The 18,241-nt window shown below is 38.3% G+C and overlaps 1 protein-coding gene across 1 annotated transcript in view; it reads left to right on the top strand.

Annotated features, from left to right (window-relative positions):
• Positions 1-18,241, top strand: part of ZSWIM6 (zinc finger SWIM-type containing 6) — a 196,880-nt gene that overhangs the window by 105,448 nt on the left and 73,191 nt on the right. Inside the window, exon 2 of the mRNA XM_037155838.2 lies at positions 16,858-17,214. Coding sequence (XP_037011733.1) covers positions 16,858-17,214 — 357 coding nt within the window. The remainder of the gene's footprint in view (positions 1-16,857; positions 17,215-18,241) is intronic.

The raw sequence follows: 18,241 nt of genomic DNA on the forward strand, positions 1-18,241 counted from the left end.
AGCCGAGCAGAGAGGGGTTGCACCACAGGAAGCTATGACATCGGGTGTGCAGGGCACCCAGGTGGTGGCTGGCAGACCCCCGGTGTGGGGTGGCAACAGGCAGACCCAGTAAGGTGGCGATTGAGAAGCAGGGCACCCTGTGCAAGGCAGCTGGCTGACCGGGCAGTGGTCCCACATTCGTGGGCAGGTAACTGGGGAGTGAGACAGATCGTGCAACCCAGGGTCCTAGGGCCGGGAAATAAAGCCTCAAAACACCGATTGAAAACACTTGTGGGGGTTTAGGCGCAGGGAGAGACTTCCACCCTCACAGGAAAGTTTGTTGGAGAAACCCAAAGGGTCCTAGAACGCACACAAGCCCACTCACACAGGAATCAGCATCAGAAAGGCCCAATTTGCTTGGGGGAAGGGAGGGGGAGACTGAGGTGCAACAGAGCCGGGTAAAGTGCCATTTTTTTCCTCTCTGAACCCACCCCCACATAGTGTCACAACCCAGTGACTTGGGTGGCCCTGCCCTGGTGAACACCTAAGGTTCCCCACCTCATACATAACAGGCCTGAACAGACCAAAACATTATGGCTCAAGCAGAAAAATAGCTCAAAGCCCCGGAGCCAATACTTCTAAGTGAAGAAGAGATAGCCAGCCTATCAGATGCACAGTTCAAAACACTGGTGATCAGGGTGCTCACAGAACTGGTTGATTTTAGTCACAAATTAAATGAAAATAGATTAAGGCTAAACTAAGTGAAATGAAGGGAAATGCACAGGGAACCAATAGTGATGGGAAGGAAACTGGGACTCAAATTAAGGGAGTAGACCAGAAGGAAGAAAGAAACATTGAACCAGAACAGAATGAAGAAATAAGAATTCAAGAAAATGAGAGGCTTAGGAACCTCCAGTACATCTTGAAACATTCCAACATCCGAATTGTAGGGGTACCAGAAAGGGAAGAGGAAGAGCAACAAGTGGAAAACTTATCTGAACAAATAATAAAGGAGAACTTCCCCAGTCTGACAAAGGAAATAGACTTCTAGGAAATCCAGGAAGCTCAGAGAGTCCCAAAGAAGTTGGATCCAAGAAGGAACACACCAAGGCACATCATAATTACATTAGCCAAGATTAAAATAAAGGAGAGAATCCTAGAAGCGGCAAGAGATAAGGGGACAGTCACCTACGAAGGAGTTCTCATCAGACTGTCAAGCTGATTTCTCAAAAGAGACAGAGGCAAGAAGGGGCTGGAAAGAAGTATTCTAAGTCATGAAATCCAAAGACCTACATCCAAGATTGCTCTATCCAGCAAAGCTTTTATTTAGAATGGAAGGACAGGTAAAGTGCTTCCCAGATAAGGTCAAGTTGAGTACTTCATCATCACCAAGCCCTTATTATATGAAATGTTAAAGGGACTTATCTAAGAAAAAGAAGGTAAAAAACATGTATACTAAAATGACAGCAAACTCACAATTACTAACAACCACACCTAAAATAAAAAAAACTAGGGAGACAACTAGAACATGAACAGAACCATAGAAATGGAGATCACATGGAGGTTTAGCAACAGGGGAGTGGGTGGAGGAGAGGGGGGGAAAAGTACAGAGAATAAGTAGCATAGATGGCAGGCAGAAAATAGGGGGAGGACAAGAATAGTATGGGAAATGTAAAAGCTAAAGAACTTAAGACACATGGACATGAACTAAAGGGGGGGATTTGGGAGGGAGAGGGTATGCAGGGTACAGGGGACTGAAGGGGGGAAATGTAACTGTAATAACATAATCAATAAAATGTATTAAAAAATGCAGACCACCTATCTTTTGACTGGTTTCTTACATTTTCGAAGTACTATGTTTTGTTTTGTTTTTTAATCCCCACCCAAGGACACTTCTTCATTGCCTTTTTTAGAGAGAGGAAGGGAGAGAGAAAAAATGCTCGAGAGAGAAGTATTGACTGTGTTCTCTCCCAGACTGGAATCGAACCTGCACCCTAGGTGTGTGCCCTGACCTGAAATCAAACACACAGCCTTTTGGTTACTGGACGACACTCAACCAACTGAGCCACACTGGCCAGGGCTGAAGTGCTGTATTTGTGTCTGCATTTAATATGTCTGTTATTTTTAGTTTAGGGTGAAATAGTTCTTTTGGGTCATATTACATGATGCCAGTAATTTATCATTTCCCCCCCTTCAATTCCCACTAAAAAATTTATTCTGGAATTGCTCTTGTTTTCATCATTTGATACCAGGATTATGTGGGCAATATTTAAATAATCTCCCTATTCTAAAAAATGGATGATAACAGTCTCTTAAGCTTGAATAAGTGTGGTTGCCTCCATGTATGTGGATACTTAGGAAGGTATTTCAGTTGCCTCTAAATGTCTTAGACATAAACAAAACATACATTTTAGCTATAATAAAATTAATTCTTTTTAAAAAGTCCTTGAAAGTTCATTATAAATCAAAGCAAAAAAATAATTTAAGGCAAAAGTCTAGGTTTTCATCATGTATTTCAACCAAGACATATATGTTGATTTTTGACTTCTTTAGAATCTAAAAAGTTTATAGAGTTAAGAGTATCTGGGAGGAAATCTATAAGGAAGTCTTCAACCTAAGTAAATAGATAACAGATCCTAAATTCTGAGTACTCTGAGTAATTTTGCGCCTATTTGGGGGGGGTTCCCCTTTTCAGATTCTCAAGGGACCTATGACTCCCCACCTCCCCCCCAGCACAGAAAAGGTAAGGGACCAGATATGAAAATGAGGCCAAAGACTCAAGGTCAAACAGCTAATTAGTAGCAGAGCTGGGATTAAAACAAGTCTCTTTCCCAGGTCACTTCTCATTTCATTATACTGACAGTCCTCAGATGCAGATTTTGATTCTGAAACACACATTAAGCCACTGCGTACATAATTGCTACTTAATTAGCGCTCTTTTACATTTGAAGCCATTTGGATTTACATTTCTTGTTTAAAATGAACAGTAGTCAGATTTGGCACAGGAGTTCTCTTATTTTACATTATTAAAAAAATTTTTAATCCTAAGGTTTGGTATAGCCGTATCATTATTATTAATAAGACAGCTTTATTTAAGTTATTTGGTATTAAAAGACAAATTGTGGTTAGAGTCCTGGCTCAATACCTGTATTTCCTTTGTATTCTTTCCATATATTACCATCATCACATCCAACAAATGCTCTCCTAGGCTAAAATGGAATATATCTGTTTATTTAACATTATAAACACTTTGTTTTCAGAAGAAATGAATATTATCAAACCAAGCTGTTATTTAATGCAGTGTTTATTATTAGTGGTACTTTTGTGAGATTTTGAAAAAGTCACACTTAAACAGGGTTATCGTCATCAATAAGAGTTTCTCAGTACTCCTTCACATACGCACATATACCATTGGTTTTCAGTCTTGTCTGTCTTCCAGTTTCTTACACTAGAGCACCTTTACAGTAGAGTAATCAGATTTCATTTAAGTGCTCAACTAAATAAAAATTTTATGTTTTCATTCCTTTTTTTGTTCACTTAATAAATACCGAGCATGTATCATATACCAGGCACACCGTTCTGGGTACTTCGCAGTGCTTTCAGCACCTGAGCAGTCTCTCCTTTGCAGGGCAGCGGAGGCCGTCTCTCTCCGTATTATGGAATAAACTCTCATACAGGATTTGCAGGTTAGACTTGCAAACAGATATTTGAGCCTTGCCATTCATGTTTTGAGGATTTGGAGGTAAAATATCATAAACACCTTTCTTTGGCCTTTAGGGGGAAAGAATATGTGGTAATCTGGTGTATCAAATATTAAGTTATTTTTAGTTAAGGGAATGCCAGGTGAACTTTTAACTGTAATTGTGGTGTAAATGACAACATTGTGTGTTTTCTTTTGGATTGCATTATAAGAAAATTGACTTCCAACAACAGACTTACTTTTTCCAATTAATAATGGGTTCTTTAACTGTAAATGGAGAACACTTATGATGAGGCATCTCCAACTTTTAAATCACACATGTCCAGGTGGGCTTATACTCCTGGAGGAAAGTCACAAAAGCCTGTTTGTCATTTGACTCATGCTGATTTATGATTTCTAAACTATCAGTTGAGCTTTTTGTTCTGTTTAGCAACCCTGCTACTCTTCTTGAACTGCATTTTCTGTAGCTGTTCCAGACCTTTCACCTTTTACTAACATTCTTTAAACTTCTGATAGAGTTCAACAGGAGCCCCTTTACTATATGAGTCCTTTGAGTTCTGTATGTACCATTCTGATGTTCATTCTAAATTTCCAAAAGGGTGGTGCTAGATGCAACTTAATCCAAACTTACACGACCTTAAGAGACTTCCCACTCTTTGATGAGTATCTGTTAACATACATAGAACACAATTTGGAAAATGGGGCCTGTACTGTTTCTCTTACTTCTGAATCCAACTCTGATCTGACTTCTTAGCTATTAGTTGCCCAGTAATCCAGCCAGGCTTCTCAGAACTAGAACCCTTGTGTTACTCATGGATGCTTCCCTGGGGACTTGTACATTGCCTTTTACCAAGTTAGAGGATTGGGGAAGTGGTTATTGAGTGGTGGTATAAGCTCATGTTTATAATACTTAATGGATGGCAAGGGAAAGAAAATAGCCTTTTATGAGTAGTAAAGGCAGACAAGATGATCCGATTCATTTGTTTCATTTCATTTATAATGGACTTTCTTTTATGTTTCCATGTTATTCTATATATTATATGTTTTGCATAAACTATACTTGTATTTATCTGAGATTTTTAACTTAGATTTAGAATACAGCAAAAAGATATCATGCCTTGAGAATCTTCAGTTACAGATAGATGGTTGCAGATTAGATAGAAATTAAATATTTACCTTCTTTTATATTGAATTAAAAAGCTTTAAAAAATTCTTTCCACATGCCAGTGATAGATACATGACTGCAACTACAGCAGTCTTGACCCTTTTTCTGTCCCTTTCCCTGAGCCATAGCTTCCAAGTGCTTTGAAATGACCATTTCTCAAATTTTGTAGCAGCCGTGGCAGGTCAGAGGTCTTGCGTGAGTCAGCGTGGTAACTACCATTCTTTATCTTGCCTTAGGTACCTCTCCACTAGTTCTGGGTACTGCCATAACTTTTTTAGAAATCATCTAATACCATCTATTTCCCTTACTTAGTACATGAGAAAAGAAGAAGAAACAGGAGATAGATAGTAATGGTGAAATTAGAACAGGTTGCCCAGTCTCTCTCTGCCTTGCCTTACCTGAGTGCTATACTTCCTCTTTTTCTCTGGAGTGTGACTGGAGCCTTAAGGAGGGCTGAGCATACATGGGTTAAGGAGAGATTGGAAATGTCTGTTTGCCAGAGTAAGTTGGGCGGGTTAGTAGTGCAATGACCACATTAATGACATCAGTGCTTGCACCTGGTGTGTGCTCATTGCCAGGCTCCCAGAACGTGTGCTGGACATCATTTATGTGGTAAGATCTTCACTCAAGAAGATTTGAGCACTGCATTTTTTTCTTTAAGCAATTTGTGGTTTACATACATTGTCAATTCTAATCCTAGGGGATGTCCTGCAAGATAGGTATTATTAATTCCTTTTTATAGATACGGAAATTGAGGCTGAGTTACTTGCCTAAGGTCATTGAACTGAGACACATATAGCAGTTGGAAAACCAATCTTATTTTATTTTTTTTATTTTATTGATTATGCTATTACAGTTGTTCTATTCCCCCCTTCATTCCCCTCCACCCTGCACCCCCCCCCCCCCACCATTCCTCCCCTTTAGTTTATGACCATGTGTCTTGTGTTCATTGTAGAAATTTTAGGAAAAAGCACTTCCCCCACACCAACAAAAATAAAGAAAAGTAAAAGTCACCTGTAATCACACTGCTCCAAGGTGTGGGTAGGGAATGTCTTACTGAGTTTCATCCATATTTTGAACAGATCACCTATCGCTGCTTCTCTTTTCTCACCATTACTTATGGGAAAAAATGTGCCACATAACCAAGGTATATGTCTATCTCACTGATCTTAAAGAAACACACAGCAGGAAGGATTTTCTTCTCAGCTGGATATCACAGACAGGAAACAATGATACCTTCAGCCCCACAGCTAGCGTTCCTTGGCATCCTTGGCATGCTTCTACGAGAGCAGCAATTCTGACTTCACTCTGCTTGTCAGGCCATAAATTACTGAAAATGAAAAACTGGGGGCATTTCTCTTTCCACAAGAACTGCAAGTTTCCTTGGTGGCACATCCAACTTTCAATTAGTCTCCTGCTCAGTGACGAAATGGACTTGGGCTATAAAAATACTTCTACATACCTTGTCATTAGGCAAACATTAAGGATAAAAAAGGTGTTTTACATTTTAGTAGCAAGATCATCAAAGCGAGGAGTGAAGATTGTTGCTTATTGAAACTAGAAGTTATTTTGAGATAAAATTAAGTCTTCAAGGACTCCTGTCTTTTCTGTTTTGAATCGAATCACATTTTAGGAATGTGCTATGTAAATTAGGAACAAATGAAAAAGTGATAGTAGTTCCATAATTTGGGAATATGAATATATTGGAGTGTAATCATAGCAACAAGAAACCCTTGTCCTTTATTGTAATAGAAATGCTAGCATGCTCTTGGGAGTTTGGCATTTCTAATAGCATATGCACTCATACTAACCGGCTAGGGTTTTAGTGTACTTGTTGGAAATCCCAAACTTCTAAAAGCATGCAGTATTTCTCTCTCTCTCTCTTTTTAAGGTTATTTATTTATTTATTTATTTATTTATTTATTTATTTATTTATAGAGAGGGGGAAGAAACGTAAATGTGTGGTTAACTCTCCTGGGCCCCCTACTGAGGCCCTGGCCCACAACCTAAGCATGTGCCCTGCCTGGGAATCAAACTGGCAACCCTTTGGTTCACAGGCCAACACTCGATCCACTGAGCCACACCAGCCAGGGCATTTCTTACACAGTAATGATGATAGCATGCATTCCATAAAAGAAGTTCTTGTGGTTTCATACATTGTCAATTCTAATAATCCTAGGGGATATCCTGCAAGATAGGTATCATTAATTCCTTTCTATAGATACGGAAATTGAGGCTGAGTTACTTGCCTAAGGTCATTGAACTGAGACACATATAGCAGTTGGAAAACCAATCTTATTTTATTATTTTTTAATTTTTTAAATTTTATTGATTATGCCATTACAGCTGTTTTATTCCCCCCTTCATTCCCCTCCACCCTGCACACCCCTCCTTCACTATTCCCCCTTTAGTTTATGACCACGTGTCTCAAGTTCTTTAGATTCTATATTTCCCATACTATTCTTGCCCCCCCCATCTATTTTCTACCTACCATCTATACTACTTATTCTCTGTACCTTCTCCCCCCTTCTCCTCCTCCCCCCATCTCCCTGTTGCTAACCCTCCATGAGATCTTCATTTCTATGCTTCCACTCCTGATCTAGCTGTCCTTTTAGTTTGCTTTTGTTTTAGGTGTGGTTGTTAATAACTGTGAGTTTGCTGTCCTTTCACTGTTCATATTCTTTATCTTTTTTTCTTAGATAAGTTCCTTTAACATTTCATATAATAAAGGCTTGGTGATGATGAACTCCTTGAATTTGATCTTATCTGGGAAGCACTTTATCTGTCCTTCCAATCTAAATGAAAGTTTTGCTGGATAGAGCAATCTTAGATGTAGGTCTTTGGATTTCATGACTTGGAATACTTCTTTCCAGCCCCTTCTTGCCTGTAAGGTCTCTTTTGAGAAATCTGCTGACAGTCTGATGGGCACTCCTTCGTAGGTGACTGTCCCCTTATCTCTTGCTGCTTGTAGAATTCTTTCTTTCATTTTAATCTTGACTAATGTAATGATGATGTGCCTTGGTGTGTTCCTTCTTGGGTGTAACTTCTTTGGGACTCTCTGAGCTTCCTGGATTTCCTGGAAGTCTATTGCCTTTGCCAGATTGGGGACCAATAGTGATGAAAAGGAAATGGACTCAAATCAAGGGAGTGAACCAGAAGGAAGAAACAAGAATTCAAAAAAATGAGGAGAGACTTAGGAACCTCCAGGACATCTTTAAACACTCCAACATCCGAATTATAGGGGTACCAGAAGGGGGAAAGGAACAGCCACCAGTGGAAAACTTATTTGAACTAATCTTATTTATTAATTGAATCATTTTGAATACAAAGAATCCTCAATTACGAGGAATCCTATGGGGCTCATAAACTAATCTCTTTGTAAATACTCTCTCATTAATCATTTTTTAATATTTTAATTTAGATTTTTAATGAAGGTTTTACTTAATAGTAATATATTTTTGTTACTACGAAATTTTTTCATTTTGTTTTTCTTAATGCTCCGACCAGTTTAACATACCATTCATTCCTAACTTGGAATGGGGAAGGGAGCATTTAGGTTGTATAATAAGCTAGAGATTATATATATTCTTTATATCACAAGTTATATATTCTGTACTATTCTATTTACCGTGGTTACTTGAGAATATTTTGACTAGAAAAACCTTGTTAAGGCCATAATTTTAATCCCAAGGTCAGTGGTCCCTGGACCAGCAGCCACAGTATCACTTGGAATGATGGCACGGGGCTTAGTAATCTGTTATAACAGTACTTCCCGGTGCTTCTGATGCACAGTCCAGTTTGAGAAGCACAAGTCTGTATGTTCCACATACCAAAAATATAAAAGAACACATGTAAATATGTTCTTCCATATAACGAGTACCTCTTGAGTATTTTCTCCAGGACAGTCCTCTGTGACAGTGATGCTACCTGCAGACTTTTGTCATCTCCTATGGTGTCACAGTCCTCTGCTTCCAGCTTAACTTGTAAGAGAGGAGTGGACTCATGGTAATGGTTTTTAGTTAATTTTAGAGTATCCTGGGCTTGAAGCCAAAACATTGAGTCACTTCTGACTCCTACAGTACGGGGCAGCATTGCTTGGAAGAAGCCATGAGTTCCTTCATTTGACGTAGTTTACAAGAGCTTTGACTTGTTATTCCGAGGGCTGTGCTGGATCCTGGGGTTACAGAGATAAAAGGTGCCTTTCCTTCAAGGGTCCTAAAACCTAGCAGTGTTTACTCAAGTGTCTAGATCTGTTCATTTGCCTTATCCTTTCAAATCATTTATATGAGCCCTGGCTGGTGTAGCTCAGTGGATTGAGCATGGGCCTGAGAAGCAAAGGGTTGCTGGTTCGATTCCCAGCCAGGGCACATGCCTGGGTTGCAGGCCAGGACACATGAGAGGCAACCAGACATTGATGTTTCTCTCCCACTCTTTCTCCTTCCCTTCCCCTCTCTCTAAAAATAAATAAAATATTAAAAAAATCATTTATATGTTGGTGTGGAAAGATTTATTTGTACAAATTTATCATTTGGGTTTTAGAAGATCCATATTCCTTCCAGTCCTTCAGAGGCCTGCGTAATCCAGACGTGTTCTGCCACCTCTCCGAGGACAGCTCTGAAAGGGGAGAATGATGCCTGCTTTGCAGAATTAAGTCTATTAAAGCTCGAGAATTGGGTAAGGCTTTAGGAATCTGTTAGAGCCAAAATGCAGGGACTCCTGTTGAGGGGTCATGCTAAAAGTTGAGTAAGAGTGGCAGAATTTGGCTACTGAGGCTTGGATTCTACCTCCCCAGTCTGAGCACACTTTTCTCCTTATCTTTTGGTTCTGATAAAGAGAAGTAAGTCTCCAGAGTTTCTCCTTCACCTCCACTCCTAAACCAAACAGTCAAGCATTTCTGAAGATTATTTTGCTGTAAGGAATAAGAAATAAACTGGTAAAAGGGATTTTTTTCTATTCCCCCGACCCCCAAATTAAACCTGGACCCTGGAAAGTAAGACAAAGGTGTGTAGAAGTGCTGCTGAGAGTTGGTGTTTGGGCACCATAGGGCTCTAATAAACTTAATCTACACTTCAGAAGTTGGGGACCCAGGTGAAAGGCCAAGGCAGGGAGGGAAGAAAGAGAGCAAGTGCTGCAGGGGCAGCATTGGGACTATGCAGACAACAAAGGGGTAGGGGGCGTTGGTCTGTCCTTTAAAGAAGGGCGGAGGACTGGAACTGCTTTGCTTGTATTAGAAAATGTTGGCATCATAGAAGGTGGAATAATGTGGAATTTAAAAGATTGGGCAAATAATTTAATTAATTTCTTAAGCACTTTTCAGCTTTTACAGTTAAAAGTAACTTAAATTCTACCTAACTTGTTGATTACCTCCCTGTCTACCCACTTGAAATCTGAGATTGGGCAATGGTTGTTTCCCTCAGTTCTAGAAAATTACTTGATGGCAATGGTAGTGGTGGGGAACCCTTAGTACTTTAGAATTTGGGATGAAATGAAATGATGTGATTAAAAACAAAATCTAGCACATTCCATTTAAAGTCTAGTGCTCTTTCTAGGTGTTCATTGCAGATAGCAAAATTAGTGTCTTTTTTTCTGAAATAATTTTAAGTAACCATCTAATATCATTCATATCTAACAGTAACTCTGATCATACAGATCCTCATATGAAATGGTGCAAGAATCTACATTAACGAGAACTAAACCGATACTGAATAGAATGCCGCTGGGAACTCTTGCTTGGGCCCATCCAGTGCATGCTCCGTAAATTTTTATGTTGTTTATATGGTGTGCTGTGGTTTACAGTCTGGTCTTTGCATTACTTTGCTGTTGTCTGTCTCTCAAATATTAATGAAGTGTAGGAGTGATTCTATTCCAAACGGGCATTTTTAAGGTAGACTTAAAGCTTTTCCTTTAAAAAATAATTTTCTGAAAGATGGAAACCACTTCATTAGTGATTGCCAGTGAAATCTCCTAATGTCTTTCTATAAGCTCTTTAAGCTTAGTATTAGAAATTAGGGCTAGAGGATTTAATTAACCAGCTCACAGGATGCAGTCTCTTTAATTTAGGATTTCCTTTTGAGAAAATTATGTGGTTGGGAAGGAATATCATGTTTTAGACAAGTTGGTTTTTGAGTTGAGTTTATCGCTTCTGTCTTGGACCCTTAATGTGTCAGTACTGCGAATTAAGCACAATTTTAATTAAAACCATTTTTTAAAAATTGATGATTGTAGCACAGTGAATTGGATTTTGTGTGTGATAGTTCTCAGAGTTAGGAAAAGTAAAAGTTACATTTTGGGGGATCAATGATTAACTCATCTGTTTTATCAGGGACACAAATCAGTTAGTAGTTACTGTACATTTAGCCAGTTTAGTGGGTTTAGTTAACCAATGAATATACTTTGTTATGAGAGTGTTAATATTAACACTTTTGCATTTTTTAGACTTAATTTAAAAAAAAAACAAAAAACCTCTCAACCCTTGCCACCCTTTCAGCCATAACATTACATTGCCTTAGTTTCTGCCTTTAATTTCCCTGGGGGTTCTTTATATTTAGGAAAAGGGTAGGATATATATTTGTAGGTACTACACCAGTGCTTCTTTTAAATTCTTTTTCAACAAAGAATATGTTACTTGAGTACTTCATGCATAGGGCGCATATTTTCCTGAAAAGTATGTGTCCTGAAAGCAGTAGTTTTTACTGTATATTTATTTTATGTGTACTAGTTTATTTTAGCCTAAACGTTTTCTCATGCTTTGAGTTTGTAATCATTTTTCAGTTAACTGAGCACGTACACATATATGCACAAAATGACCAACCTTTAGAAATTCTTTATGTATTTTAAAAACAATATCTTTCCAGTCTGATATGGGTCTCTTTAAAATGCAGCTAAAATCTAAGCTTGGATATGAAAAATCATCTTTCAAAGCTTATTTCAGAATATCAGTGAAGAAATAAATACTTGCTTTCCAGAAACCTTAATTAATCCTCATTAACATAAATGATTTGAGTATGTGCTGCATGTGGGAAATTTGCCCCTTCACCATTTCTCTGTTGAGTCTTATCTACTCCTCACCTACTGTAAGATCCAAGTGCAAATAATGCCCTTTCAAAGGTGATTCAGCAAAGAGCAGCTGTTTCTTCCCTTAGCAGTGAATTATAAATAGCAGTTCTTCATCTTTCTGAACTCACTCTTAATTATTGAGGATCCCACAATTCTTTTGCTTACTAAATGTACACTCATGAGAGAGACCTTAAAAGGTCAATGATGTCTAGGTATAATTGTGAAAATCAAGTTTGATCTTCTGGACACCCTGAAAAGGGTCTCAGAGATCTCTGGATGTCCCTGGACTACACTTTGAGAATCTTACATTATAACACTTCAGAAATAATAAATGGTTACTAAAAAAAAGTCTTACATTCTCTGGCTTACCTATGTATGAAAGTAACACTTCAACAAAATTAACTATTTGTGTGTTGGCATAACTTACTCTGAAAATTGGGAAAGAGCTGTATTGAGCAAAGGTGTAACTGACAAAGGTCTTTCGGTTTTACTAGCAAACACCAGTTATCCTTCCGTGCCACCCTTCTCCCTGCAGACGTCCCCAGTAATCACACTTATTTCCCAAGTCAGCTTACAAGTGAGAGACCCTCTTCCCCACAATTTCAGTAGCATAGAAAAATAAAGTGCTATGGATGAAGGGAATTTACCCAGTACCCCTCCCCTACTTCTCCAGCTGGGAAAGGAAGGAAAGGGAAATAAAATTTAATGAGCACTTTTACTATGTGCCAGGTGCTTTACATATGTTATTTTATTTTAATCCCAGAACAACCCTAAGAGGTATTTCTACCCACATTTTGCACACAAATAGAGCGAGACTCGGAGATGTGAAATAATAGCATGTCCAGAACACTCAGTATTTAAGTGACAGAACCTGAGCCCAGTCAAAGTCTCCCTATTACCAGGGCCTGTCCAGTGCTGTGCCTCGGTGTCTGCTTGGGTTTTCTCGAGTTCCTGCAGATTGATAATGTGAATATAAGGTTTTGTTGGGCTCTGTGGTGACATGATGATGCAATAATTTGTGCTTACAGGATTAACTGCCTTTGACATTATATTTTGTAAAGTCAAATAGTTATATTTATAAGAAAAGGTTTAGATAATTTCATCAGTCTTAGTTTTTTTGAAAAGAAAAGTTAATTATCCATGTTTTACCATAGAGTGGAAGATTGCCTCTTTTTATGTCCTCACTTCTGTCATATACAACACCTAACTATCCCAGAGGAGATTTTGCCTAAAACAGCTGATCATCATTGTTTGTCAGAACTCCAGAAAGGCTAAATCCTTGCTTGCCCAGGAACATTATTATGTTTCAAGTCACTTAGTACCGAGGAGATAAGACGGGGTGGTAGTGGAGAGTAGGGTGTAGGGGAAAGATGTCTTCCAGCTCTTTAGGGGTTGTTCAAGGAGAAATATTCTCCTTGGTTCTCCTGTGCATCCTCTGGTATGAGTTAGGACCCACAGGGAGTGAATTGGTGGAATTTTAAAAGTTTTTCAAATTGGAGAAGCCAAAATATATGATTATATCTTGAAGTAAGGCTTGATGGAATTACTGTATATTGACTCAATATTTCGTAGTCTTAAAAAGTAACATACCAGCTGTCCTCTAAGTCTGTATGTAATTTTCCTGTATTTAAAACAAAGCTGTTCTTCTTTAGGAACATCAGTCATCCCAACCTAAAAGTAAGGGGACACATCCCCCTTCAAAAAAAAACCCCTCAAATAGGTCTAAGTTTTAAATCCCTGTCACTGATGTAGTCAAATTAGAGATGCAGCTGACCTCTAGGGGTAAAGAATTTGCTGTGAAAAAGGGTAGCAGTATAGGAGAGGAGCTATTGTGATAACTAATAATGAAGAAGAGGAACACAAAGGCCCACATAGAGATTACTGCTACCTGTAGTGGTCTGTGACAGGGAGCGCTGCTCCACTCACTTGGTAACACCCTAAATCAGGGGTGTCAAACTCATTCTCACTGGGGCCACATCAGCCTCGAGGTCGCCTTCAAAGGGCCAAATGTAGAGATCCTTGCCTCTAGTTAGTGAGTAGTAACATTTACACCGTCCTAAAATTACACTCGGCCCTTGAAGGCAACCACAAGGCTGATGTGGCCCCCAGTGAAAGAGTCTGACACCCCTGCCCTATGTGGTCAGCTAAACAGGGCAGGAAGGTAGAACATACAACACAGAAATATTTCCCCAAAAATGGTTGGAATTCTTAAAGGAGTTTGGGCACATGAAAGATAATCTAGAATTACTTGGAAAATGAATATTTATGAAACTCCTTAATGTTTGATGATAGCAGATTAATGAAGTGTTACTCCGTAAGACATATGTATGTTTATTTGTGTCCTCATATATTTCTTAAACTGGCAGTCAAAATATTTTATAGTTTGCTTTGCTCTTTAAGAAATTTTACGAGGGTAGTAAATGCTTAATGTAATGAAATTGGATAATAAATTGTATGTGGTATCAAATTCAGTATACTTCCTCCTTTCTTGTACAGATCATATGAATGAAGAAGTAATTTTTGCAGAACTTTTTGAGGACTTCATCAGTTTTCCTAAGGGCCTCTTCTTTGGTAGTGAAATAGGTACTTAAAGTACCTATTAAGTTACAGCCTTAATGACTGTTTAAATACTAACTAGTTTAACTCTTGGATCCTCGGTTGTCTTGGCTTTGCCTTTGTGTGATTGGGGAAGTTCTCCAATGTCACTTTCGTGGAGAGACAGAGATGCTGACTTGGTGATCAAGAAGAGACATGATAGTGTTAACCTGAGAGAGATCAATTTTATAAATGGGCAGTTTATAATAACTATTTTTCTACAGTAGTAACTGGTTTCTTCGTACACATAGTTGTGTGACAGGTAGAAAACAGATTCCTTGTGTTGAAATGTACAGTATATATCTTTGGGAATTTTCTGGACTCTCTTTTACGGTCCATTGATTTTTTTTGTTTTAATCTGTGCTTGTTCCACATATTTTTAGTTATTGTAGACGTACAGTACATCTGATATATAGTAAAGCAGGATTGCCCTTATTCTTAATTTTTAAAATTTTCTTGGGTATTTACTTTTTAGTAAATAGTCTTGGGTATTTAGACTTTTCCTCACAGGAAAATATATTTAAAATCTTTTTATATATGATTCTATTGGCTATATATCTTTTTTTTAATTGTGGTTTTTCAAAAAAAACTTCTTCACTAAAGGAGGTAAAGGAGACTGGAATATTCATTTGGAAACTCTGGAAGAAAACCTAAGTCCAAAGCCCCGGGTTGCACAGTTCTTTAGAGCATTGTCCTGATATGCATGCAGAGGTTGCATGTTTGATACCCAGTTAGGAGGGCGCATATGAGAATCATCCAGTGAGTGCATAAATAAGTAGAACCACAAATTGATGTTTCTCTCATACTTTCTCTCTTCCTCTCCCAAATCAGTAAATTAAAAAATAAAAAAATACTTGAATTTTAAAAAAAGAAAAAAAAAGTTTTTCCATCATATTACAATTCTCAAAATTTCTTATTGTGAAGCAACAATAGTAACTTGTTCTTAAGAAATACTTTTAAAATTGATTAACTTGCTAACAATTATTATAGCACTTTTCCACTAAATGTTGAATATCAATTACCAAGATCAAGTTATATTACTCTGAAAGATTTTTCATAAGTTGACTAGTGTTTCTTCCAACTCTCTGGCCTGATCACCCTCCTTCAAAGAAGAAGACAGTAAGTAGCTGGGGTTCAGATGCCCCACATTTGAACCCCAGGTGTTATCTAGCCATCATTTTCATTTATATCTCTGCAACTTCGCAGACTTCCCACATGGTTGAAGATCCTTTGTGAATGAAGGGGCAGCTGAAGAAACAGTGGTGAGCTTGATGAACTTTATGCAAGTAGTATATGTAGTGGAAGGCTGAGAACAAGCCAAAGGCTTTATTTTGTAGTTTCAGGTTTCTGCCAGGCACTTGAAATTTTTAGGGAATGTGTCCTGAAGGTTCCCAAATAGATCCCCTTAAGGTGCATCCATGGGCTCTGAATGTGGCTTTCAGGGAGGGAAGTTGGAACTGAAATTGAAGTGGGTATGCCAAAAGAAAATTCAGGATAACCTTCCAGGCACATTTAGAGAAGAGTTGTCAGGAGGATTTGCCCCCTGGCCCAACAGGCCAGGACTGACTGGTGACGGTGGTGGTAGAAGGCAGTTTTTTGTTGGCTGTATGCTGTAGCTCGTGCTTTCCAAAGGAGAATTGTTGTCTGTGTGGGGTGAATGTGTCATCTTTGGTCCATTATTAGCAGTGCCCACAAGGCCATCAGTCAGGGAGATTGTGTAGGATTCCTGTGTGGTTCTTAGTTGAAGATATGAGGCCTCTAAGGCTCATTGTCACTTGGTGATTTTGTGTGCCCGTGCATGTGAATGTACCAGCTTTAACTTTATGTAGTACGAAAGAAAATAGTCATTGTCAGTTACTTAGATGTGGTATGGTGTACTTGAGGTTTGGTAGGCTTTGCAGTTCCATCGGCAGACACTGCTCAACTATGTTGCTGTATCAGGGATATGTTACACATGCTAAAGAAAGTATTATTAATTAAAACTTTTTTTCTGGTCGATGTTTGTGAGAGGGAGACTCCTCGGAATTAGAGTTCATTGAAGGAGCGTAGTGGCTACCTGGTAATGATGGCTTGTTAGTGTTGGAGTCTGACAGTTTCCTAGAGGAATGGTGGTGGTGGTATATGCAATAAGTATTTTCATACAGCTCTGTAAAATACGTCAGATGTCTGTCGAATACCATGTGGGTTTTTTTAGCTGTAGGATGTGGGGTGGGGTTTGAGCGGCTTAAATGTTTTTACTTGAAAATAAAAGCTGTCATATTTTTTCTTGGTGCTGTCAAGTACTTCACATTTCAAAGAATTAGAATATTTCATAGCATCTGAATGCAGAGGCTAAACTCCCTCCTCTCTTTCTTTCATTTAGGTTTCCATTTGAGTGGCACAGTGACAGAACCTGCAATACAATCGGAGCCAGAAACTGTTTGCAACGTGGCCATCAGCTTTGATCGTTGCAAGATTACCTCAGTGACCTGCAGCTGTGGAAACAAGGACATATTTTATTGTGCTCATGTTGTGGCACTGTCTTTATACCGCATCCGCAAGCCAGATCAGGTCAAATTGCATCTTCCCATTTCAGAGACTCTCTTTCAAATGAATAGAGACCAACTACAGAAGTTTGTACAGTATTTGATCACAGTACACCACACAGAAGTTTTGCCAACTGCTCAAAAATTAGCAGATGAAATTTTATCCCAGAATTCAGAAATTAACCAAGTTCATGGTGAGTATAGACATTCATTCATTCTATAGATTTTGCCTGGATTCTTTTTTGTTTATAAGTTTAACTCTTCATAAAAATGAATTAAATGTGAACAGGTGATCAGTGTTGCTCATAGGTAGCTGAGGGAATACTAAGTTTTGTTTTCTGTTCAAAAACATTTCTAAAGAAGTGCTAAATGCATTCTAGCTCCTGTGCCTTTCATGCTTAGAAAAAGCTCTCATTTGTTAAAACTTGTCCCTTATACTTTTGTATTTAGTAAAATTTTATCACAAATGGGAAACACTTTGTCAGTTAATTCACTCATGTCAGCTGTTATCAGTAAACTAACTTGTGCATAATCAGAATTTTTAAAAAATTTTCTTTAAAAATTATTTTCCAAGGCAGGAAGTTTGTGACAGCAAGCCTCAAATTAAGAAAATAAACTATTCTAGTCTTGGCCAGCATGCTCAGTTGGTTAGGGCGTTGTCCCTATACAGTACATGAAGGTTGCGGGTTCAGACCTCACTCAGGGCACATGGAGGACACAACCAGTGGGTGCATGAACGGGCCGAACAACGGAGCAACGTGTGTGTGTGTGTGTGTGTGTGTGTGTGTGTGTGTGTGTGTGTGTGTGTGTCTGATACCAATAAATACATTTTTAGAAATTTAAAGTAAGTAAATGCTTAAAAAAGAAATATTATTTTTAGAAAAATTACAACTTGTTTAGAGAGATTAGCGTTGTGTATAAGAAATCCCTAAAGGTTTTCTTCTAAATCTTTCATACCTTGAACACATTATCTCATTTATTTGTAAACACATTCATCAACTATGCATTGCAGATATGTTGACCAGCAAGACTATATGTACAACTTTTCAGAAATGGGCACATCACCTATTTCATATAGTACATAACTATAGGATAAATTATATTGTTAAATTATAGGTTACTGTGTTTTTAAAACATTTAGACACAATTTTTTAATTTTTAAAAATATGTTGAAGAATGTGATAATCTTGACCAAGGAGCTCAGGGGCCTAACATTTTTTT

The sequence above is a fragment of the Artibeus jamaicensis genome, unplaced genomic scaffold (genome assembly GCF_021234435.1).
Source record: "Artibeus jamaicensis isolate MK-2021 breed Jamaican fruit bat unplaced genomic scaffold, CSHL_Jam_final scaffold_369, whole genome shotgun sequence".
NCBI lineage: Eukaryota > Metazoa > Chordata > Mammalia > Chiroptera > Phyllostomidae > Artibeus > Artibeus jamaicensis.